The 19,887-nt window shown below is 40.3% G+C and overlaps 2 protein-coding genes across 3 annotated transcripts; one reads left to right on the top strand and one right to left on the bottom strand.

The window, feature by feature from the left end:
* The first annotated feature begins 6,529 nt into the window (after positions 1–6,529).
* LOC4333538 (vacuolar protein sorting-associated protein 2 homolog 2) lies at positions 6,530–10,053 on the top strand. Its single transcript, XM_015772291.3, has 11 exons — positions 6,530–6,743; positions 7,151–7,195; positions 7,402–7,436; positions 8,132–8,182; positions 8,270–8,374; positions 8,474–8,545; positions 8,655–8,726; positions 9,311–9,391; positions 9,513–9,548; positions 9,648–9,712; positions 9,818–10,053. The coding sequence occupies exons 1-11, from the start codon at positions 6,710–6,712 to the stop codon at positions 9,909–9,911; spliced, it is 690 nt and encodes a 229-aa protein (XP_015627777.1). The 5' UTR covers positions 6,530–6,709; the 3' UTR covers positions 9,912–10,053.
* A 385-nt stretch (positions 10,054–10,438) lies between these two features.
* Positions 10,439–15,518, bottom strand: LOC4333537 (DNA repair protein recA homolog 1, chloroplastic). Of its 2 annotated transcripts, XM_015772290.2 has the most exons (13): positions 15,226–15,518; positions 14,293–14,384; positions 14,125–14,200; positions 13,910–13,972; positions 13,679–13,808; positions 13,207–13,292; positions 12,991–13,116; positions 12,811–12,915; positions 12,683–12,739; positions 12,536–12,598; positions 12,386–12,462; positions 11,426–11,498; positions 10,439–10,810 (listed from the first exon to the last, which is right to left on the bottom strand). In XM_015772290.2, exons 1-13 carry the CDS (start codon positions 15,433–15,435, stop codon positions 10,712–10,714), a joined length of 1,257 nt encoding a protein of 418 aa, XP_015627776.1. In that variant the 5' UTR covers positions 15,436–15,518; the 3' UTR covers positions 10,439–10,711. The 2 variants fall into 2 exon arrangements, with proteins under 2 accessions (XP_015627776.1, XP_066165095.1); XM_066308998.1 differs by lacking the exon at positions 12,811–12,915.
* Between the last annotated feature and the right edge of the window lie 4,369 nt (positions 15,519–19,887).

The raw sequence follows: 19,887 nt of genomic DNA, 5'->3' as shown, positions 1-19,887 counted from the left end.
TGAGACCATTGCCCGAGCTTCCAGCACGTCTTGGGTGCAAATTAGAAGAGCTAGCATGAACAGGGAGGAGCGCAAATGAGAGGGGCGACTTGGGTGGAGCGGTGATCCACGAGATGAGGCTACACGCTCGCCCGCATCCAATGGGCTTGGTTCACCAGTGAAGCTCAAAACTCACTTTTCTTTCAGTTTGACTGTGGTGATGCAAATTGCACGTACGAGTTGAACCTTATGCATGATACCAAATAAGGTGGCGAACTCAGAAGAAAAATGACCGGGGGATTGATATACTAACTAATACAATATAAATTAAGTTAGGATTAAACAATTTACTCGAGGTCCTGGTATATAGAAACGGCCACGCAAATACCGGTTGCCTGCATATGCGAGTGAATGAGACAGCAATACTCTTCTTCCCCATCTCTCCAAATATATGCTCGCCGGTGACGATGGAGTAATGCCGGTGACAGGGGAGCCTCGTCAACGATGAAGGAGTGGCGCGGGATGGATACACCGAGCAGAGAGCCAATAAGCAGCCGTGGTTGCCTTGAGCTATAGTGTGACGGCCAGCATCCTCCACCTCCCTTACTGTTGTGACCACCTCGAGGCCCGGCACCGCTACTAAGGTGGAAGCGGGGATGGCGGGCTCAGAAGCACAGAGAGCGCGGTAGCGAGAGGGGGCTGAGCAGTAGCTAAGCCCTCGAGCACCTCCGCCGCCGTACTACACGTCGCCTCAGCCCGCCAGTGCAGCTGCTTGCTGTTGGCACTCGTCAATAAAAGCTGCAAGCATGCAACTGGTGCCGCGCATGCTCTCTGGTAATGAGACGCGTGCCGTCGATGCTGCCTCTCCCGGATTCACCGGCGAGTACACTGGCATTAGGAGAGAAGGTAGGGAAGAGGGGTATTTTTGTGCAAGAAAGTATTCCGGTGTTGATGAATTTTTAAGAATGACAATTTAACAAAGCCCATCTCAGAATTGGCATTTTGGCGAAACTCATTCTTGAACATGGTATAGTGTCAATTTTCTTGAACATGCGATGTCGGACAGGGTGGTAGGGATGAAAATGGATCAGAAACAGATGAAAACTATATATCTCTACCATATTCATTTTCATTTTTTTGGAATTGAAAACCCCGAATAAAAAAACACAATCGAATATTATCAAATAAAGATATAACGTGAATATTAAACATGACGAATTCGATAATGAATATTTGTCAAAATATAAAATCAACTCAAAATGAGCATCCTGATCAACAAATGAGATATAACATTGGTAACAAATATTTGTTAGAATATAAAACTCCATCAAACTAAGGTTTCTGAATGAACGAAAGAGATACAACATTTAATAATTTTATATCATTAATTTTCATAAGCGGTTCCACAATGGTTTACTTATAATACCCCACGTGAAAATGAGTTTTACTTCCTTTTCCCTTAATTGAACCCAAGAACTCTTCCTTCATGCATGGCTTACTTACCTCTCACTTATCAAGCTTATCTTGATTGTAAATGCTACTCATTTTTTTCTCTTCAAAACTTATAATGTTTTTATGTGGTTTAGATAATTTCAAATGGAAATATCATGAACTACAAAGTAGTACATCCCGTCCAGCTCTACAACTTTAATATAGAGCACGTATCCATCAAAGGTCGTCCGAATAATAGGTCAGAGATTTTGTAAAATTAGATATGAGATTTTTGTAATGATTTTTTAGACCCATAAATGATCTCAAATGATAAAGTTCTAAACTACAAAGTTTATTTCATTTGACTTCGATAAAGTTATGTATACATACATATTTTTTTTTAGGAATTGATATCTACTCGTGGATATCCGGAAAAAAAAACTCTGGATAGTTTTTCAACAATTTCCGATTTCCGTCGGATACTAGTCTTACCATATTCGTTTTAGTATACAGTACAATCCAAAAATTATGTCCGAGACTATCTATTTCTAAAATTGCATCTGGATGTTGGAAACTATCCGAACTGATTTAATCCCTACAGGATGGTCTTTTCATCAACACGGTGGTTGCTAAGGACAGAACTAGAAACTACACAACAACGGGTGCAGTGGTCATGGTGACTCCGCAGAATAACACTGCAAGGTACACCAATCCTTGTCAATCGTGTCTACTGAGATATATCTCAAGTGCAAAAGAATGAAGTAAAATAAGTGGCTGCCAGGGGTCTACTGATCGAGTGAACTAAGTATGTAAAAAATGTTAGGGGGCCATGGACCCCTATGTCAAACTGACTTTTTTTTCTTAGGGCCAGAAAGGGGTTGGGTGGGGGTAAGATCGCCACTCAACACTCGGTATACTTTACATCCGTCCTACAATCAACTAACACTACTACGTGATGATATCGGTGCTAATAGTCTAGAACACTGTAGGTGCCGCCAAGCATCAAGCGATGGCACTCCGATTAGTATCAGACCATTCCATTGTGTACCAGTGTTCTCTAGAGGGAAACCAGGAATCTCTGGCACCATTAACTTCATTGTCGGTGATGCAGTTGCTATGTTCCAGAACTTCTATTTGTTTGCACATCGTTTTCTCCGTGGGCAGCAAAATATCATCACAATGCAAGGAAGGAGTGATGCAACTAAGAAGTCTAGATTTATCTTTCAGTTTTGCACTTTGACAGGTGATATATGCCTTGGCAACACTTGCACAAAGACATTGCTCGGTCATCCTTGGAAAATATACTTGCATGTGATGTTCGTGGATAACTAATTGGATGACATTATAAACCCACTCGAATATCTACCAAGGAATGGATCAATTGGTCTCAACATAATGTATTATGTTGAGTATAATAACCAGGAAGTGGACGTCGACATGAGTAGTTGGGTGAAATGGCAGGGCTACGATGGAATAATCAGTGTCACTAAGGCATGAAATATTAGAATTGATAACATCATCGATGGGAGTGATTGGATCACGGGCACCGCCACTTCATTCATACCCGTACTGTGGATGAATAGTATATATATACTAAAATATATTCACGGTCGTCTCTATGTATCGTTGGGTCGTTGCTAATATAAAATGAGGCCTCATATTTTTTTTTTAAAATACTACTTCCTCCATCCCAAATTATAGGGTGCCCTTATTTTTAGGAAAATCAAACTCAATATCTTTTCACTAATAATCACAGTAACCATATGTATGCTAAGTATTATACATGTTATATCACTAGATTCATAAAGTACTTTCATGTGATGCTAATTTCATATTCGTGTAAAAAAATTAATGGTCCGATTATGTCATTGAAGACTGTGTAAAAAAAATATGCCTTATAATTTGGGACGGGGGAGTAATAAATAAATTGCAAAGTAGACCGGGGCTATACCTACTTTACACTTGATAGCAAATAGTTTACAATACATTCGGATGGGTCTCTACTATCACTACTTCTTCTCGAACTGCGTCGTAGCCAATAACCCTCCAACCACGTCTAAATATCTAGCATCAATCTAATGCTTTTATCTTTAGCTATGTTCTGCTATCAAACGAGAATGTGTTGTTTGCGTCCAATGACAACTAAAGCTATGGCAAAGAACCCTACCCACCTACATATGCAGTGGTGATATAACTAAGTACAAGAACAACTTCTTAGAGGTGGTGGTTGCTATACCATCATAACAAAATTGCTTTTAGTAGTTATTCCTCTTATCCCTAGTAGCCCTAGCAATCTAATGCATACTTTCCAACTAGCCTTGCCTATAACACAATTCAGTTTTTTTTTCGACTAAGTGAAAAAATGAAATCCTTTTTGCTTGGAACACACATTCACATCATCATCACGAAGTACAATTCTTTAAGGCAGTGATGATTATCATCGAACACTTGTCGGAGACAAGAAAATAAATCTTGTTCTAGCCGAATCAGTGGAGCAGAAAGAGAGAAGTTAACAAATGGAGTGACGAGATCTTAAACATATCATAATGCATTGCCATAGATTGAAACATACAATTTTGAATCCGTGTGCAGTTGCTCATCTTGCAAGTGTCAGGGACATACCTGTTAATATCGAGGAATGACTATATATTTCTTGCATTGCTTTTACAGAAAGAGGGAGATGAAATTGCTTCTCTATGTTATCTTGCTGCAAGAATTACATCACTAACATACCTCCCCTTTTAACAAAAGAGAACAAGGTGGGGAAGGGCGATTTCATGATCTTGCGGTTGCACTGATCTTCCAAAAATAAAATTGTATCCCTTCTTCCAAATTGAATTTCAGAGATAGCTTTGAATAGGGGTATCAATCTAAAAATATCATTCCAAAACATTCCAGTTATGAGCATGTGGTGAAAGGCTTGTATCTTGATAATATTTATCCAATTCATGCCCACCCAAGGTAGGTTCTTCTTATCATAGAACTTATCCAGATGTTTCATCAACAATGTTATATTTTGACATGTAAGGTTGATTATGCCTAATCAACCTTCCTTTTTTGGTTTAGCAAAATTTCCTAGACACTCAAAGTTTGAGGTATTTGCTATCAGATTATGTAAAAGTGTGACATGACTATAGGACACCAAAAATCTGGTAATATGTTGGAGGGCACCACAACCATTATTTTATCATTTCATTGCTGAATGGAGACATGAATGCTCCAAAAGGACAAAAATACCCCTCATGTTCATCATGTATTTGTCTGGGACTGGTTCAAATCCACACACTATCCCGACCCCAAATCCCCCTCCCCAAAACCCTAACCTAGCAATAGCAGTGGCGGCGGCAACCAGCGGCAAGTGGTGGCGAGACGACCAACGGTGAGGAGTGGCAAAAGTAGCAACAGAGCAGTGAAGTAGCACATGTGGCATCGATAGAGCTATGAAGTTAGGTGGCATTGACGGGGGAACATGTCAGCAGTGAAGAAATATAGCGGCAATCCGTCTGTTGAGCACTCAAGTTCTAGCAACACTGATAGATATGTCATGGGTTCCTGACGGAGAAGTGCTTGTGTTCTTCCAACTAAATGGGTTCCGATGCACTGGAACTTTTAGTGGTATGGCTTGCATTTGAAGGGTAATTTATTTGGATTTTGTCCTTACTCTATTGTTTTCTACCACATAGGATGGACAGTAGCTCAGCTTGTAGAGCCCTGGAGTGAAAACAACTCCCATGCAGGAACCAAACACTACGGGTGGGCATTCGGTCTAACCGAAAATTTTGGTCTTTTCGGTCTTTGAAAAGTAAAGACCGAATTTCAATGCAAAAATATCAGGACCGACAAATTCGGTCTCGGTCTCGGTCCTGACTGAAATTCAACAACATTTTCATATATACAAAGAAATAATGGAAATTTTCAACACAAAAATCACAAAAAAAATCATAAGCACTTATTAGTAAAGACTCTTATTAGGTTGCATGCTTTGAAGAAGTAGAGATGTGAAAATTAGAGTTTAATCCTATTAAATATAGTGGATTGTAGGTTGCATTTAGACATTTTTTGATAATTCGGTCTTTTCGGTTTATTCGGTTACCCAAGGAGACTAACTGAATTGACCGACCGAATTGATGACCGAATTTCTCGGTCTTGGTCTTTTCGGGCTCGATCTCGATCTTTTCGGTTCGGTTTTTTTCTGCCCACCCCTACCAAACACGTCCAAAGTAGCATGGTTGGGAAGGTAAAGCTGTGCATAACATTGCAGGGGCTTATTATTATATTTATTGATAGGAAATATAAAGACGAATAATGCATTAATTGATGGATTTACTTTTTCTTTTGCTGTGGTGGATTTTTATTTTATCTTTTTTAAGAGATATGATTGTGTAGTTTTCATCTCATAGCTTTGCTCAGTTAATTATGGAGGCTAGCGTCTGAAGCGTTCATAAAAAATCACTCGAAATGTGATAATAATATAATAATTGATCTAATAATGCAGAAATCAAGTAAAGGCAATTCCCTCTTTCGATACTCGAAAAATAAAAAAAGAAGAGAGAAAATTACCGCTACTTGTAAAATGCAATAAGGGACAATTTCCTCCACATAATAAGCTTCGAAAGAAAAATGAGAAGGAAATGAATTGATATTCTTCCGAAGAAGGGGAAGTAATAAATAATTTCGCTCACAAACCAAATAATAACCTTCCCTATGGATTTGGGGAAAATAAAATTCGCCACCATCCCATATAAAAGCAATGGAATTATAATTCAGGTAAAATAAAAAAGAAAGGTCGCAGCCGCGAAAAAGGAAGAAAATAAAATAAAAGACAAAGATAGGCAAACAGGGAGAAGTGGGCCGTTCGCCCAATCCCAAGGCGCTCCCCTCCCCTGCTGCTGTGCTGCATAATTCCGCACCATCCATACAGACTGGCGTGTAGGCCCCACCTTATGATGGCCCCACATAGCCGTGACCTTTTCTCGCGTGCGGATTGTATCTCCGGCTGCGCCTAGCAAAAAGGTATTTCTTCCTCTTTTATTTTTTGGGTTTATTTTAAGCTTTGCAACGGCTACTCGTGAAAAAAAGCCTAAAAAGCCCAGCAGCGAGACCTCCCCCTTCCCTTCCCGTTGGGCTCGCGCGGCGCCGTCCCCCCTCTCTCTCTCTCTCTCTCTCTCTCTCTCTACACTGCTCACGCCTCTCTCTCTCTCTGCTCCCAAATCTGCGTGGGAGAGAGAGAGAGAGAGAAATCCAGTGGGGGGAGGGATTGGTCTCTGGAGGGGATCTAGCAGCAGCAGCAGCAGCAGCCATGAACATCTTCAAGAAGAAGGTCGACCCCAAAGGTGCGGTTGCGGTTCCACTTCTTGGATTTCGCTCCTCTTTTTCTTGGTCTATGTCGGCGGGGTGGGGTTTCTACCGTAGGGGTCGATTTGGTCCGATCTGCAGCTGCGTTGCGATGATGCGTCTGTTCTTGCGGTCGGAGAGTGAGATCCTTGCTGGGTTTTGGGCTTTTCTTGGTGTGGATTGGAGAGTGGGGGTTTCTTTTTCTTGCGTTGATTGGGGGGGGGGGGGGGGTTAGGGTTTTAGGGTGACTCGTACGATGTGCATTTTCGTTTGGTGGGGGGGGGGGGGGTGGAGGAATCTGTAATCTCTGTGGATTATTTGTGGAAACCAGTGAATAAAAAAGATTTGGGGGTTAAGTCTTTTGGTGGTGTGATGAACTGATGGTGATGTTTAATGTCACTTGCAGAGGCTCTCAGGACCAGCAAGAGGGAGATGTCAGTTGCTACACGGGGTGAGAACAATTTCCATCTGCTCCTCTTTCTGTTGCTCCCTCCACTGATCCACCCACAAAACATTTTAAGTTCATGAATATGGGTGGTTTGGTTTAGTAGTGGACAAATTCATGACTTGTATCGCAGCACAGTTGCACCGAATAAGATTACAGCAGCTTAGCTTCTGACACTACCTTTTCTCTTTTTATTTTTATACTAATTTTAGGAGTTGAGAGAGAGATTGGCTCCCTGCAAATGGAGGTATGCACATCTCTTTATCCTATATATAATTCAGGATACAAAAGGTTCAGAAAAGACAATGTGACAAACTTTGGCCATATTTCGCATTACCGAGTACTGAGTACAGAGTACTACTGAGTAGGCAGCATTAGGTAGCACTGACGGTATGTCAGAAAAAAAAAGTAACAGTTTGGTCATGTACTCATGTTTATGTTGGGAAGCCAGTATTATTCTATCATCATGCTTATGGTGTCCGATGGACTGATGTTTGCAATGTTTAGTATCAGGAGTGCAATAGCACTGCTATTTTTAAGAGAAATACTCTATCTTTTATGTTCATTTAATTTTAGGTAAATTGAGGTTGATAGCATCACTTTGAACCTTGACAACATATGTGCTTGTCTTCTTCAATATAGTAAAGTTAGCCTAGAACCAGATGAAAAGGGCTTTGGGTAGACTGCTAGTTCTTTCCATGTAACTCTGGCAGCTCAAATACTCTGTAAGGTGTAACAAGAACTTGAGTGCTTTTTGTTGTGTACTTAGTTTTTTATGCTGCCATGCCTTCATGGTCTGGAAGTGGAAAACATTTCAGCCTGGATCAGAAAAGCATATCGATCAGCACTGTTCGGAACTCTTTTTTTTTTCACCTACCATCTACAGTAACTTGTGCAAAATGTACCTTCTGATTTGGTAATGTCATAATTGTACCATTCCAGGAGAAGAAACTAGTTGCTGAGATTAAGAAAACTGCTAAGACAGGAAATGAGGTAAGCCTTTTAGGATTTGTGGGAGACCCCTAAAGTCCATTCTGGTTCTTCCTGATATCCTATAATAAATGATCTGGATCACTCTAGGCTGCGACCAAAATCCTAGCTCGGCAACTTGTGAGGCTTAGGCAACAAATTGTCAATTTGCAAGGCACGCGGGCACAAATACGTGGAGTTGCTACTCATACACAGGCATGTCTAGTTTTCAATTTGTTTTATGCAACTGCATGTTCTGGCTGTTGGCAAAACACATTTAGTCATTTATGATCAAAACTTGTCTCTTTTATTCAGGCAATGTACGCAGGCACTTCAATATCTGCAGGAATGAAAGGTGCAAGCAAAGCAATGGCAGCAATGAATAAGGTCTGATGAAAGACAGCTATGGTTGGCTGTTGTTAAACATGTTATCTAATCTATAGTCATTTTTCTTGTGAACCTTTTTGGTGACACGTTATACTGTTTATTTTTCCAGCAAATGGAACCAACAAAACAGATCAAGGTTATGAGAGAATTCCAGAAACAATCAAATCAGTTGGACATGACGGTAAGAACATTTAGGGCATGCTGGGTTTGTTACAGTATAAAGTGGGAATGTTCCGCCATGTTACCACTTGAATCTTTTTGCTTAATTAGTTGCTTTGCACTAATAAACATAGACAAGATCAGGGCAGACATACAACTTAGCACAATACAGAGAATCATTAAATGTTGTATGAACAAACTTGTTTTGTGGAGATGATTCATAATAGCCAATGCAATTATTGTAGGCTTCAAACGATCTGTACTGTTCTCAGATATAGTTATGTTGGACAAGACATCATACGATTATTAACTATTTTAATGCAATACAACCTATTAACAATCTATGTGATGAGTGACACCTTTTAATTTTATGTAGAATAATGCCAACCTGCTCAAAGGGCTAACTAATAATATATGATCATGAGCAGTTAATCTTTCGAAAGATTGCCTAGATTTTTATTCGTGCAATAGCAGATCTGTGACTGTTCCTCCAAATGTTAAAACACAAATGATGTGCTCTAGCTGCCACCATCCATGCGCCAACTTAGTACCACTTGTCTCGGCTACTCCGGAGAAAAGAAAGATAAATCCTATTTTTACATGCAGCTTGAAATGATGTCCGATGCTATAGATGAAACACTTGATAAGGACGAGGCAGAAGAGGAAACAGAAGAACTTACTAACCAGGTAAAGTATTGCGCTGTACATATCAGTTGATAAGGATTTTTCTGAATATATGGCCAGAAATTGTGCTTCATGATTTTTCCATTCGCTCATATGATATTTCCTTCTGTTCCCCCCTATGCAGGTTCTTGATGAGATTGGTGTTGATGTGGCTTCTCAGGTAAATTTATTCCTCAATATGCCATCATGTTAGTTGTTAGGCATCATACAAGTACCTCATAATTCTAAATGCTGACTCCAATCCTTCATGAAAATACAGCTGTCTTCAGCTCCTAAAGGTCGTATTGCGGCGAGCAACAGGAAAGCTGAGAGCAACCAAGCACGGTATAATGTTTCTTTTTCAGTCATCAACCGAGCAAATGAATTTGGGCTCTGTTCTGCACCTTTCTATCTGTTCTAGTTTTCCTGATGCGCATGTTGTGCCTGCAGAAATGCCGCTCCCCCCAGAAATAACGTGGAGCCTGAATCCTCTGCTGAAGTTGACGACCTGGAGAGGAGACTGGCTTCACTTCGCCGCATCTGAGCAGCTGATAAATATATAGTGCATCTATAATTCTATATGTAAATTTGTTTCACTCAACATAGCTTGTCTGAATATGTGCGAGTAGAGTATTGTAGGCAAACAACAAGATTTAAATAACATAATTGAACCTTCGGATTTTCTATGGAAGGATGAGCATTTGTCCAATTTTGGAAGATATGGGAAAACTCTTTTGATTAAAAGTCTATCAGAATCAATCGCTCATATTCGATTTCTATAGAAGAGGGAAATGCTTTATCGAAGGAAATAAGAAAAAAGGGTATGTTGCTACTCTTTTGAAAGAAAAAAGAATAAGAATTCCCGAAGTAATGTTTAAACCCAAGGATTTCACAAATCAAAGATAAAGGATTCCCGAACAAGTAAACACGATTTTCAAACCGACGTGCTAATTTCTTTGTTTGGTGTTTAGCAACCCATACGCCTTACTGTCTTTTAGTTAGTTTAGGAGCATTGAGCATAAATTGCAGGCAAATATAATAATCATGACTTCTTCCAAATGGTTGAACAAATTGACAGAAATTGAAGCTTCATTGATTGAGAATCAGTGACCTTTTCCTTACACCAAGTGCATACCAACAACGGTACATATGTCATCACAATGCTGTTGCAGCAAATGATTGCTCACAAATCAAACTCTTAAGGAATCCCAACTCCCTACCACTACCAGCAATGCAATGCTTGATTAGTTCAAGAAAGAGCCACTCTTGGTCTTCTCCGTTCACCAGGGGACCCAAAAGCTTGGAATTGCTCAGCACTTTCATCTTCAAAATTAGATGCATCCATCACTCATCGTCTACTTGTTCTTCTTCGGTCAATGATGACCGCCCGAAAGCGAGCAGGCTCATATGTCTTGCTCCTTCTGGTATCATGGCTCGAACAGCCTACAGGTGTGTCAAAGCACAAGCATGAAAAAGAATCGAATACAATTGAAAGTATTCAGTCAACTGACATAAGTACTCTAAAAGGCCACTTTGTTATTAAACGATTTCTTTTGGTGGGAAAAAAAAATCCACCTTTTACCTATATATCATCTGTGTAAAGGAAAGAAGCCTACTCCCTATCCTAGTGTTGGGTGGTCTACAACATACTACCTCCATCCCAAAATGTTTGACGCTGTTGACTTTTTTAAAAATGTTTGACTGTTCGTCTTATTTAAAAAATTTAAGTAATTACTAATTCTTTTCCTATCATTTGATTTATTGTTAAATATACTTTTATGTATACATATAGTTTTACACATTTCACAAAAGTTTTTGAATAAGACGAACGGTCAAACATGTTTAAAAAAGTCAACGGCGTCAAACATTTAGGGAAGGAGGGAGTATAAATGATGATGTGCATGTTTAAAAATGGTTACACCATGAACAGATAACTGAGACCTCCCAACTTTAGAGATTTAAAGCAGTGTCAACTGGTGAGTTCAATTTTTGTTGGTTGTACCAGGTTGACGTCTACACGGGTAAAACAAAGAACAGCACAGGTACAATCAAGCAAACCTTTTCTATCTCATCACAGATGGTAGGGCTCTCTCGGAGATACTGCAGTGCTTTTTCTCTGCCTTGACCCAATCTGCACACAAAATTCAGACAAATAAGTAACACCCATGAAAGCTACATGCTTACAACTACACGGCAGATAATGACCGATCTTAATCACAGCCTGTGTATGGAAAGCTAAAGGTAGAATATACTCCCTCCGTTTCAAAATGTTTGACACCGTTGACTTTTTAGTACGTGTTTGACCATTCGTCTTATTCAAAAAATTTAAGTAATTATTTATTCTTTTCATATCATTTGATTCATTGTTAAATAAACTTTCATGTACACATATAGTTTTACATATTTCACAAATTTTTTTAAATAAGACAAATGGTCAAACATGTGCTAAAAAGTCAACGGTGTCAAACATTTTGAAACGGAGGGAGTATATAACATTTACTCATACATAGAATGCAATTCCTGAGGTTGGATGAAATTACAGCAATGTTATTAATTAAAGAAAACAGACTGCACTTTTGGGGTGTATAGACCAAAGCATGAACTCCAAAGCAATATATTAAAACAACAATTAAAATCACAAACAAATTGTGTGAGTTCTATAGCTGCTTTTACTGAACAGATACATGACACGATCTAACATCTGCATAGTTAATCTATACATGGTTGCAACAAATCCTGAAATTTAAGAACAAGCATGAAAAAGATCTAGACTTTATAGCCATTTTAAGTTATTGTAAGCGGCACAAAAAAAACATGAACTATGCCAAGGACCAAGACATATGGTGAATGTCTCTCAAAGGGTCTCCCAGAGCCAGCCCAAACACATGAAATTCACATGGGAATGGCACAGAGGATCATTTGCAAAAGACATGCAAAACTCGCTGGTTACATTTTGCTATATAGCCACAGCCCACAGGTGACATGCAATAATTTACACTTAGAAAGCTCCTAGCATACCTCATTTCTTTGTAGCTATACCATGAGCCTTTCTTTGCAACGACTTCCATCAGCTCAGCACAATCAAGAACACATCCCTGCGTGAAAAGCCATATTTAGCATATATACAGCAAGATCTAATGACAAAAGCTGAAAACTTCATGCACTGACCAGTTTACTAACGCCCTCCCCAAAGATGATCTCAAATTCAGCTTGCTTGTAGGGTCTGGAGACCTTGCAAAGAGCAAGATATTTATGTGTACTGTAGAAATTGTGGAGCATAACACAGAGCGAAATCTGGATATATTATAGACGTACTTTACTCTTCTGCACTCTGACACGAACCTTCACACCCACATCTTCATCTCCCTTGGCCTTAGCAAAAGAAAAGAAATATTCTCAAATAAAACTTTAGGAAAGGTTAAAATTTGCTTCTTTGATCTTACAGATTTTATCTTGCCAATGGGCCGTATCTCTAGTCGAACTGATGCGAAGAATTTCAAAGCTATCCCTCCACTAGTGACTTCAGGATTACCATAAAATACTCCAATCTAGTTCCAATAAAATCCATCAACCAATATAATAAAATGGGTATGAAAAGTCAGCATAAAGCTAATGTAGCACACCTTGTATCTTATTTGATTCAAGAACATAAGAGTACAACCAGCCTTTGAGGCATTGCCTGACATCTTTCTCAATGCTTGACTCATTAGACGTGCTTGTAAACCCATCTGCTGCATCCCTATCTCACCCTAACAAAAAAGGTAATCATACTTCTGATGCAGATGTTCTCAGTAGAGTCATAACAAAAGAAGAATAAAAGAAAAAGAAAGAAGCCATACTTCAATTTCTGCACGCGGAGTGAGAGCTGACACTGAATCAATACAGATGAGATCGATAGCTCCAGATCTGCACATGCGGTCCGCAACTGATAGAAAACAAAGCGAAAAATGTTATTGCCATTACCTCATGCGTTCTATTTTTATAATTTCATCTGCCTAAATATGGCTCATAAATAACCCAATATAACTAGTTTTACAAAAAAAACCAATAAAATTCGTTGTAAAGATTCTAATATGGAGAACACAGAATCATAATCTACTTATGAATATAATTAATTACACATTTTTTTCTATTATATAATATGCTCCTCCACAAGTCCACCCAGAGGATGGACATTTTATCAGCTGGAGGCTTAGCTTATTTATCAACTTAAGTATGACTTGAAAACTCATTGGTGGTTGAAATAATATATGTATTTCCAACTTTTGAAATAAAAATATTAACCAAGCCCTAAAGTGCAAGCCGTATTACTTTCTAGTGCCATCTCTCCATTGTCTGGCTGGCATACAATCAGATTTTCAATATCTACCCCAAGTGCTTTAGAATAAGCTGGATCAAAAGCATGCTCTGCATCCACAAGCATGGCATTGCCTCCCAATTTCTGCATATAAGATGTTGGAAGTAGGTTACAGTCATTAAGTGTACAGAGGGTATTCCATAAAGGTCTACAAAATAGTGTCATACTATAAGAGAAAAACTAACCTGTACTTCAGCAATGGCATGCAGCGCTAGAGTAGTCTTTCCACTGCTTTCTGGACCATACACCTGATAGTTGTTGAATATTGAGTCATTTGAAAAGTAAGTTTTGTTGTTTTCAACTTGCAGAAATCCATGAAAATTATGACACAATTGTTCCACAATCAAAGCATACGGAACTATCGTTGCCAATTGATCAATGGAAGTATAAAATAAGTTACCTCTACTACTCTTCCTTTTGGAAGGCCACCACCCAAGGCAAAATCTAGTGTCAAGCAGCCACTTGGAAATGTCTCACTGGATAGACAAAGTAACAATCAGTATGAATTGCATAGGTGAAATTTATAGAAGAATTTCAATTGAAGGAACAAAACAAATTTGAAACATACACAAAGGCACCACCCGCGCTTCCTAATCTTGTAACACTGCCTTTTCCAAAGGAGCTGTTTATGTCATTCATGGCTGCATCAAGAGCTTTTTGCTGCAGATGAAATTTTACAGAATGTCTTTATAAGTAAAGGAATATCCAATTCTCTTGCATCAGTAAGAACAGCTTAACATTTTGATTTTCTCGTAGATTTGTCACAAAAAATGAAGTCATGCAACAAGATTTTACACTCTCAACCATGTAAAATTGAGACAGAGTGTCTCTCGACTCTTAATGAAATCTGTATTTAAGATAAGTATATAATCACTAACGAAACATCAGAACGAAGCTAAAGGAAAAATAGCAAAAAAATGTATCTGACTGCAATTCTGGCGAACTTTTGTACACACTATCCACGACCACTACCCAGCTGAATATGGAACAGTGTTTTGTGACTGGCCACGAAAGTTAGTATTTATCATGACCAGATCCTTCAGGTTGCAGTGTCCAACACTCACCATCACATTGTTATTCATGTTGGTGGCCCTGAATCCACGATTACATTCCTGCCTCTATAAGGTCAAACTTAACATAACTAAAGCAGTTAAAATGATTGAATTGTAGTGATGGTAATGAAACACCCAATGATAATTAGATAAGACGAGTAGTATTTCTTAGAAACATGGTTTGAATCAAATCAATCAGGGCCATGATTGTGTATCCACATGATCAGGTTTTCCTTTATTTTGGAACATGATATATTTGACACTAGAGAGTCGAGACGACTCATGCAGCAGTAATCCAGTAACATTGCACAGAACGTATTCGACACAATGCACAATCCAAGAACTCTAATACACAAGACACTTCAGTGAATCAGTCCAGTCATGCAGGGAAGGGGTAGGGCAAGGGGGAGGGGGGAGAGCTAGCGAAGCAAGCGGGGGAGCTTCCTTACGCGGTCTATGAGGCGCGGGTCGTCCTCCCCGGAGAGCGCGCCGTTCCCGCCGCCGGCCACGAACTCGCAGCGCAGCCGGCGGCCTCGCCCGACGGCTCCGCAGGCCGTGGCGCGCGCGCTCGGCGCGGGGGCCCTCCCCTTCCTGCGGGAGCGGGGAAGCAGGTGGGCGGGGCCGAAGCGGGAGGAGGCTGCGACGGTGGCGGCGGCCATTGGTTTCCCGGCGGCGAGCTCGGGCGGTCTGAGTGGGGCGAGTGGAAACGAATCGCTCGCCTCGAGATTCGTGCGGTGCGTGCGGTCAACGGACGGCGAACGGCCTTTTCCTTTTCTTGCTCGCTGTGGGCTGCCACATTCAGCCCAGTTGTATAAATGGGCCTCAAATAGGCCATTCCTTCGTACTCCCTTATAATCAGCTGAGGGTGTGTTTCGTTAACGGTCAAGCTTGAATGAGATATGGCAGCCCAGATTTTGCTGGATATGGCGATCCAGTTTTTTATTTGGTTGTAGGGATGAAGGTGGATTTGGTGATCTATTTTTTTTAGAGGGCTAAAAGAGATGAATGGTTGCAATCACCTCTTCATTAGAGGTGGTGAGTATACCCCTTCAAATTCATAAAAGCCACAAAATTATTATAAATCTAATACAAATAAAAAAATATAAAGAGAAATAAAAAATCACAAAGAAATAAAAAGAGGAAAGGGAGAAAAACGAGAAAAAGGAAAAAAAAGTCCTCCTCCCTCTTCTCGCCGGTCGCCGGCTTGCTCCTCTCGTCGGTCCGTCTCCTCGCTCGCCTCCAGTGCCGCCGCCATCCCGTCTCCTCCCTCGGCCGGTGCGCCTCCTCGCTTGCCTCCAGTGCCGCCGCCTGCCCGTCTCCTCCCTCCGCCTGCACGTCTCCTCGCTCGCCGGTCGTCGGCCCGTCTCCTCGCTCGCCTCCAGTGCCGCCGCCTCACCGGAACCGCCACCTCCAGACCCTGGCGGGGAGGAGCCCGGGAAGCGGCGGTGGTCCAGATCGGCCGCCACCTCGTCTCCTCGGGGCCTCTCGCGCTTTGCCGTCGTGCTCACAGTCCACACCGGCCGCCGCTTTACTCGCGTCGTCGTTGTGCTCGCCGTTCGCCCGGCCGTCGTCTTGCTCGCTTGCGTGGTGAGGGGTGACGCGACCCACCTCGGTCGCTGTTGATGCGAAAAACTCCAGTGCAGGTCCAAAAATCTTGCCTTTAGGTTTGTGAGCGTGCTAGTTGATTTGATCCTGCAATCAACAAGAAATAAAGAAAAAGAAACCGCAATTAAATCTATAAATGATAGCCGATCGGCCAACCGCCGATGACGTATCATTTATCTTCGAGCCGATGTCATATTTAAGTCGATCGGCAATCATGAATAACTAAGAAAGAACTAAATATACTCAATCGACTGAAGATATTAACAATATATAATCCTTATGTTGATATATACTTAAATCAAGTGATTGGGATAGATCGGTCGCCATGCCGAGACAATATAAATCACTTAGATCGAAATATATATTAACAATGAGATTATAGATGTTCATAGCATAGCCGATCAGATAGATCTACTTCCTCCGTTTCACAATGCAAGCAAAATATATCAAACAGAAGCCTAACATATTTTGTTGTAATAAGATCTTAACACAAAGGGCAGATCTAGCATATCAATTAAGCACATGAAATATAAAGCTAAATCAGGTAAGATCGGCTGAAACCCCGACACTACCCTAATCGGCAACCAAATAGCAGGCTAGAGATTAAGATTCTAATCATGACTTATAAGGTCAAACTCAACTAATGCAGCCATAAGTATGAAAAGAAGAACAATATCTAGACAATCAAGCCGTTGGATGTTTCATAGGATGGTAAATACCCTATATAATCTAAGCCAACGTTGCTACTTAACCTGATCGACTTCCTTCCAATGATAGATGTTAGCTGATTGGAGGTTAAATAACAATATTGTCAGAGATTATATAGAATATATGATAACTCGACGAATTACATAAACAAGATTAGAATATCATAAAGATGGAAGCACTAATCCTGAGAACGCAAGCCGCCATAACAAGTTTTACCTCTAGTTGAAGATCGAAATCGATGCAGCTCAACCCGAAAGCAAGAACTCATCGAAACAAAATGAAAGTAAAAGGGTGGCGTTGTGCCGAAATTGTTATTGAACATGTGCTGTTGTATTACATGGGGCTCAGGGTCTATTTATACCCGAGATTACAAAATATGTCCATATCGGACACGACTCTTATCTCTTACAAACTCTAAGATACCATAAGTCTTTGTGGCAGACTTTTGCCCAAACTTATCTCTAAGGACTTTACATAAAATACCCTAATTAATAGATACAATTGCCTTCCCAAGACTCAATCTGTGCATGGCAATCCACATGAAGCACATTAACTCAATCCGATGACGCGTATCGAGTCACATTGTCGAAATCGGCTTAATCGGCCAACCTTGTCTGACTCGAACTCTGCCAATCCTGATCGTAACCGACTCTCGCTCTGTTTCTGGAATGATCTCTATCTTGGATTCTGCTTCGACTTATCTCCATCTCCGATACTTGGATTACCAAATTTGGTTGTCAACAGTCGCTCGCCCCGCTCGCTCGGGCGCTCGGGCGGCTGCGTCCGGGCAAGTCGGCCGGATCCCTCCATCCAGCATCTGGGAGGAATATTCCCCTCCGGGCTGCCCTATCCCACCTCTGCCCACCAACCAAACACCCACAAAAAAAGGGACCGCCATGTCCTATCCACCTAGAACCCACCATCTAAACACACCCTAAGTAAAGAGCACAGAGACAAAGGACAATAACACATTCATCATTATGTAATTAATTCTCATCGGTTAACGTGCTACGTCGTTTCGTGTTCCGTGGATTGCATCAAATTTTAAATATTGCATGTAGTTGGTCCAATAAAAATTAATATTGGTTGGTTACATGCAATGCATTTAATGATGCTCATTTACTCTTTGCACAAATAAACAAAGGCACATTTGTTAGAAGATGATCATTTTGGGAAGACAATCAAAATATTATGTGATGATCAAATTGGGATAAAGGATTACTATTTATAGACACTAGAATTGATCCCCACTCGAAACTCTACAGCTTTTGACCTCCAGCCCAAGACGCCACCGCCACAACCCTACTAACTTGCGCGCGCCGATTGCCGCCACCGCCACCACCCGCTGCCCATTATGCTGTTGTCCAGGCTAGTAGCTCAGTTTGTGCGCCACAACCCTACTTACTTGCGCACGTCGACTGCCGCCGCCGCCACCACTTGCCACCCATTATGCTGTTGTCTAGGCTGGTAGATCGGTTTGCGCGCAGCTACGTGAGGAAGATAAGTTCGATCTCGATCTGTTTCCATCCAATACTTTTCTCTTCCTCCAGCTCCCCTCTTCTTTCCGTACCTTGCTCTCCTTGAGATCCTGTTTCTGATTTGATTGGTGTTCACGCCGCGCATCGAGTTCACCAGCTGGATATGCACACAAGAAGGTATAAACTCTTACTTTCCTAATGTTAAATCTATGTGTTAGTTACTTGGTTCAGTTTGTCTACACGTACTCATGTTTTTCTATTGTTTTGTTTAATATACAAGCGTTGTGTCTACCAACATGGTGATGCACTCATGTGTTGCTTTCCGTTCATTCTTTTCTAATAAAGCGTTTGTTCTGATCAATTCTATTATTATTATTATTATTATTATTATTATTATTATTATTATTATTATTATTATTATTATTATTATTATTATTATTTTTATTATTTTTACATGGGTAGATTCTCGATGCATCATGTTCAACATGGACATACTTGCCCAACAAGAAGGTAATTCGTTGTTTTTGTATTCATTCAGTGCCGCTCGTAGATTAGTTTTGAGTTAAATGCAGGCACTTGCTTCGAGAAGCCTAGTATATTATCAATGTCACCACCATTGATGAAGCACATGATTGAACCATGGGTGCAATTTACTCATTAGTTTTTCGTTTTCTAAAGTGCGATTGTACCGTGAGTTGCTTTCTAACATACATATTAAATCACAGTCAGTTTTGTGATGCTACTCTAAGGGTTTATGTGTGCAAATTGCCTGTGTATGCTTTATTTTCGTGACTTCAATTGAACTATGTTTCTTTTGTGATGTATGACAACGGTATTCAGTCCGGTAGTATGAATTTTGTTTCTAATTGTTTTTTTGTTCATTCTTGTTGATGAATCTTTAGACAAATAAGAAGGGCGGGAAAGTTGTGTCGGGAATTCCTTTGGGATTGTGCGCAACATTTGGTAATGCTTCAATGCTAGCTTCCAGGAATTTGATGGAGAAGAAAAACAATTATATCGATAAGAAGATTGTAGAATGTACCACCAATAAACATTTCTGTAAGGATGCCACATAAGAACAAAACAAATTCCATCATTAGCTGCGAGAGTTGTACGCAAACCTCAATTTAGAACTGAATGATTTGGTCAAGCCTACTCTGGACAACCAGCAGATAGTCATGTACATTGGTCAATGGGTGGAAGTATTAAATCTAGATAAAAGGATAATGATAAGTTGACACAAAAAAAGAACCAACCAGAATACTCTCACTAAAATAATAATATATGTTAAGTGGAGAAAGAATTTTTGTACTTCAGTAT

This window comes from Oryza sativa, chromosome 3 (assembly GCF_034140825.1).
Source record: "Oryza sativa Japonica Group chromosome 3, ASM3414082v1".
Taxonomy (NCBI): Eukaryota; Viridiplantae; Streptophyta; class Magnoliopsida; order Poales; family Poaceae; genus Oryza; species Oryza sativa.
This window is presented reverse-complemented; position numbering and strand designations above follow the sequence as displayed.

Excerpts from the sequence above, each read along its gene's own strand:
- LOC4333538 (XM_015772291.3), top strand. The coding sequence starts at position 6,710 with ATGAACATCTTCAAGAAGAAGGTCGACCCCAAAG. Across the intron at positions 8,375-8,473 it reads GAGTTGCTACTCATACACAG|GCAATGTACGCAGGCACTTC; the intron begins GCATGTCTAGTT and ends TCTTTTATTCAG. Across the intron at positions 9,549-9,647 it reads GTGTTGATGTGGCTTCTCAG|CTGTCTTCAGCTCCTAAAGG; the intron begins GTAAATTTATTC and ends ATGAAAATACAG.
- LOC4333537 (XM_015772290.2), bottom strand. The coding sequence starts at position 15,435 with ATGGCCGCCGCCACCGTCGCAGCCTCCTCCCGCTTCGGCCCCGCCCAC. Across the intron at positions 14,385-15,225 it reads ACCCGCGCCTCATAGACCGC|CAAAAAGCTCTTGATGCAGC; the intron begins GTAAGGAAGCTC and ends TTTCATCTGCAG. Across the intron at positions 12,740-12,810 it reads CCATTGGCAAGATAAAATCT|GCCAAGGGAGATGAAGATGT; the intron begins GTAAGATCAAAG and ends TCTTTTGCTAAG.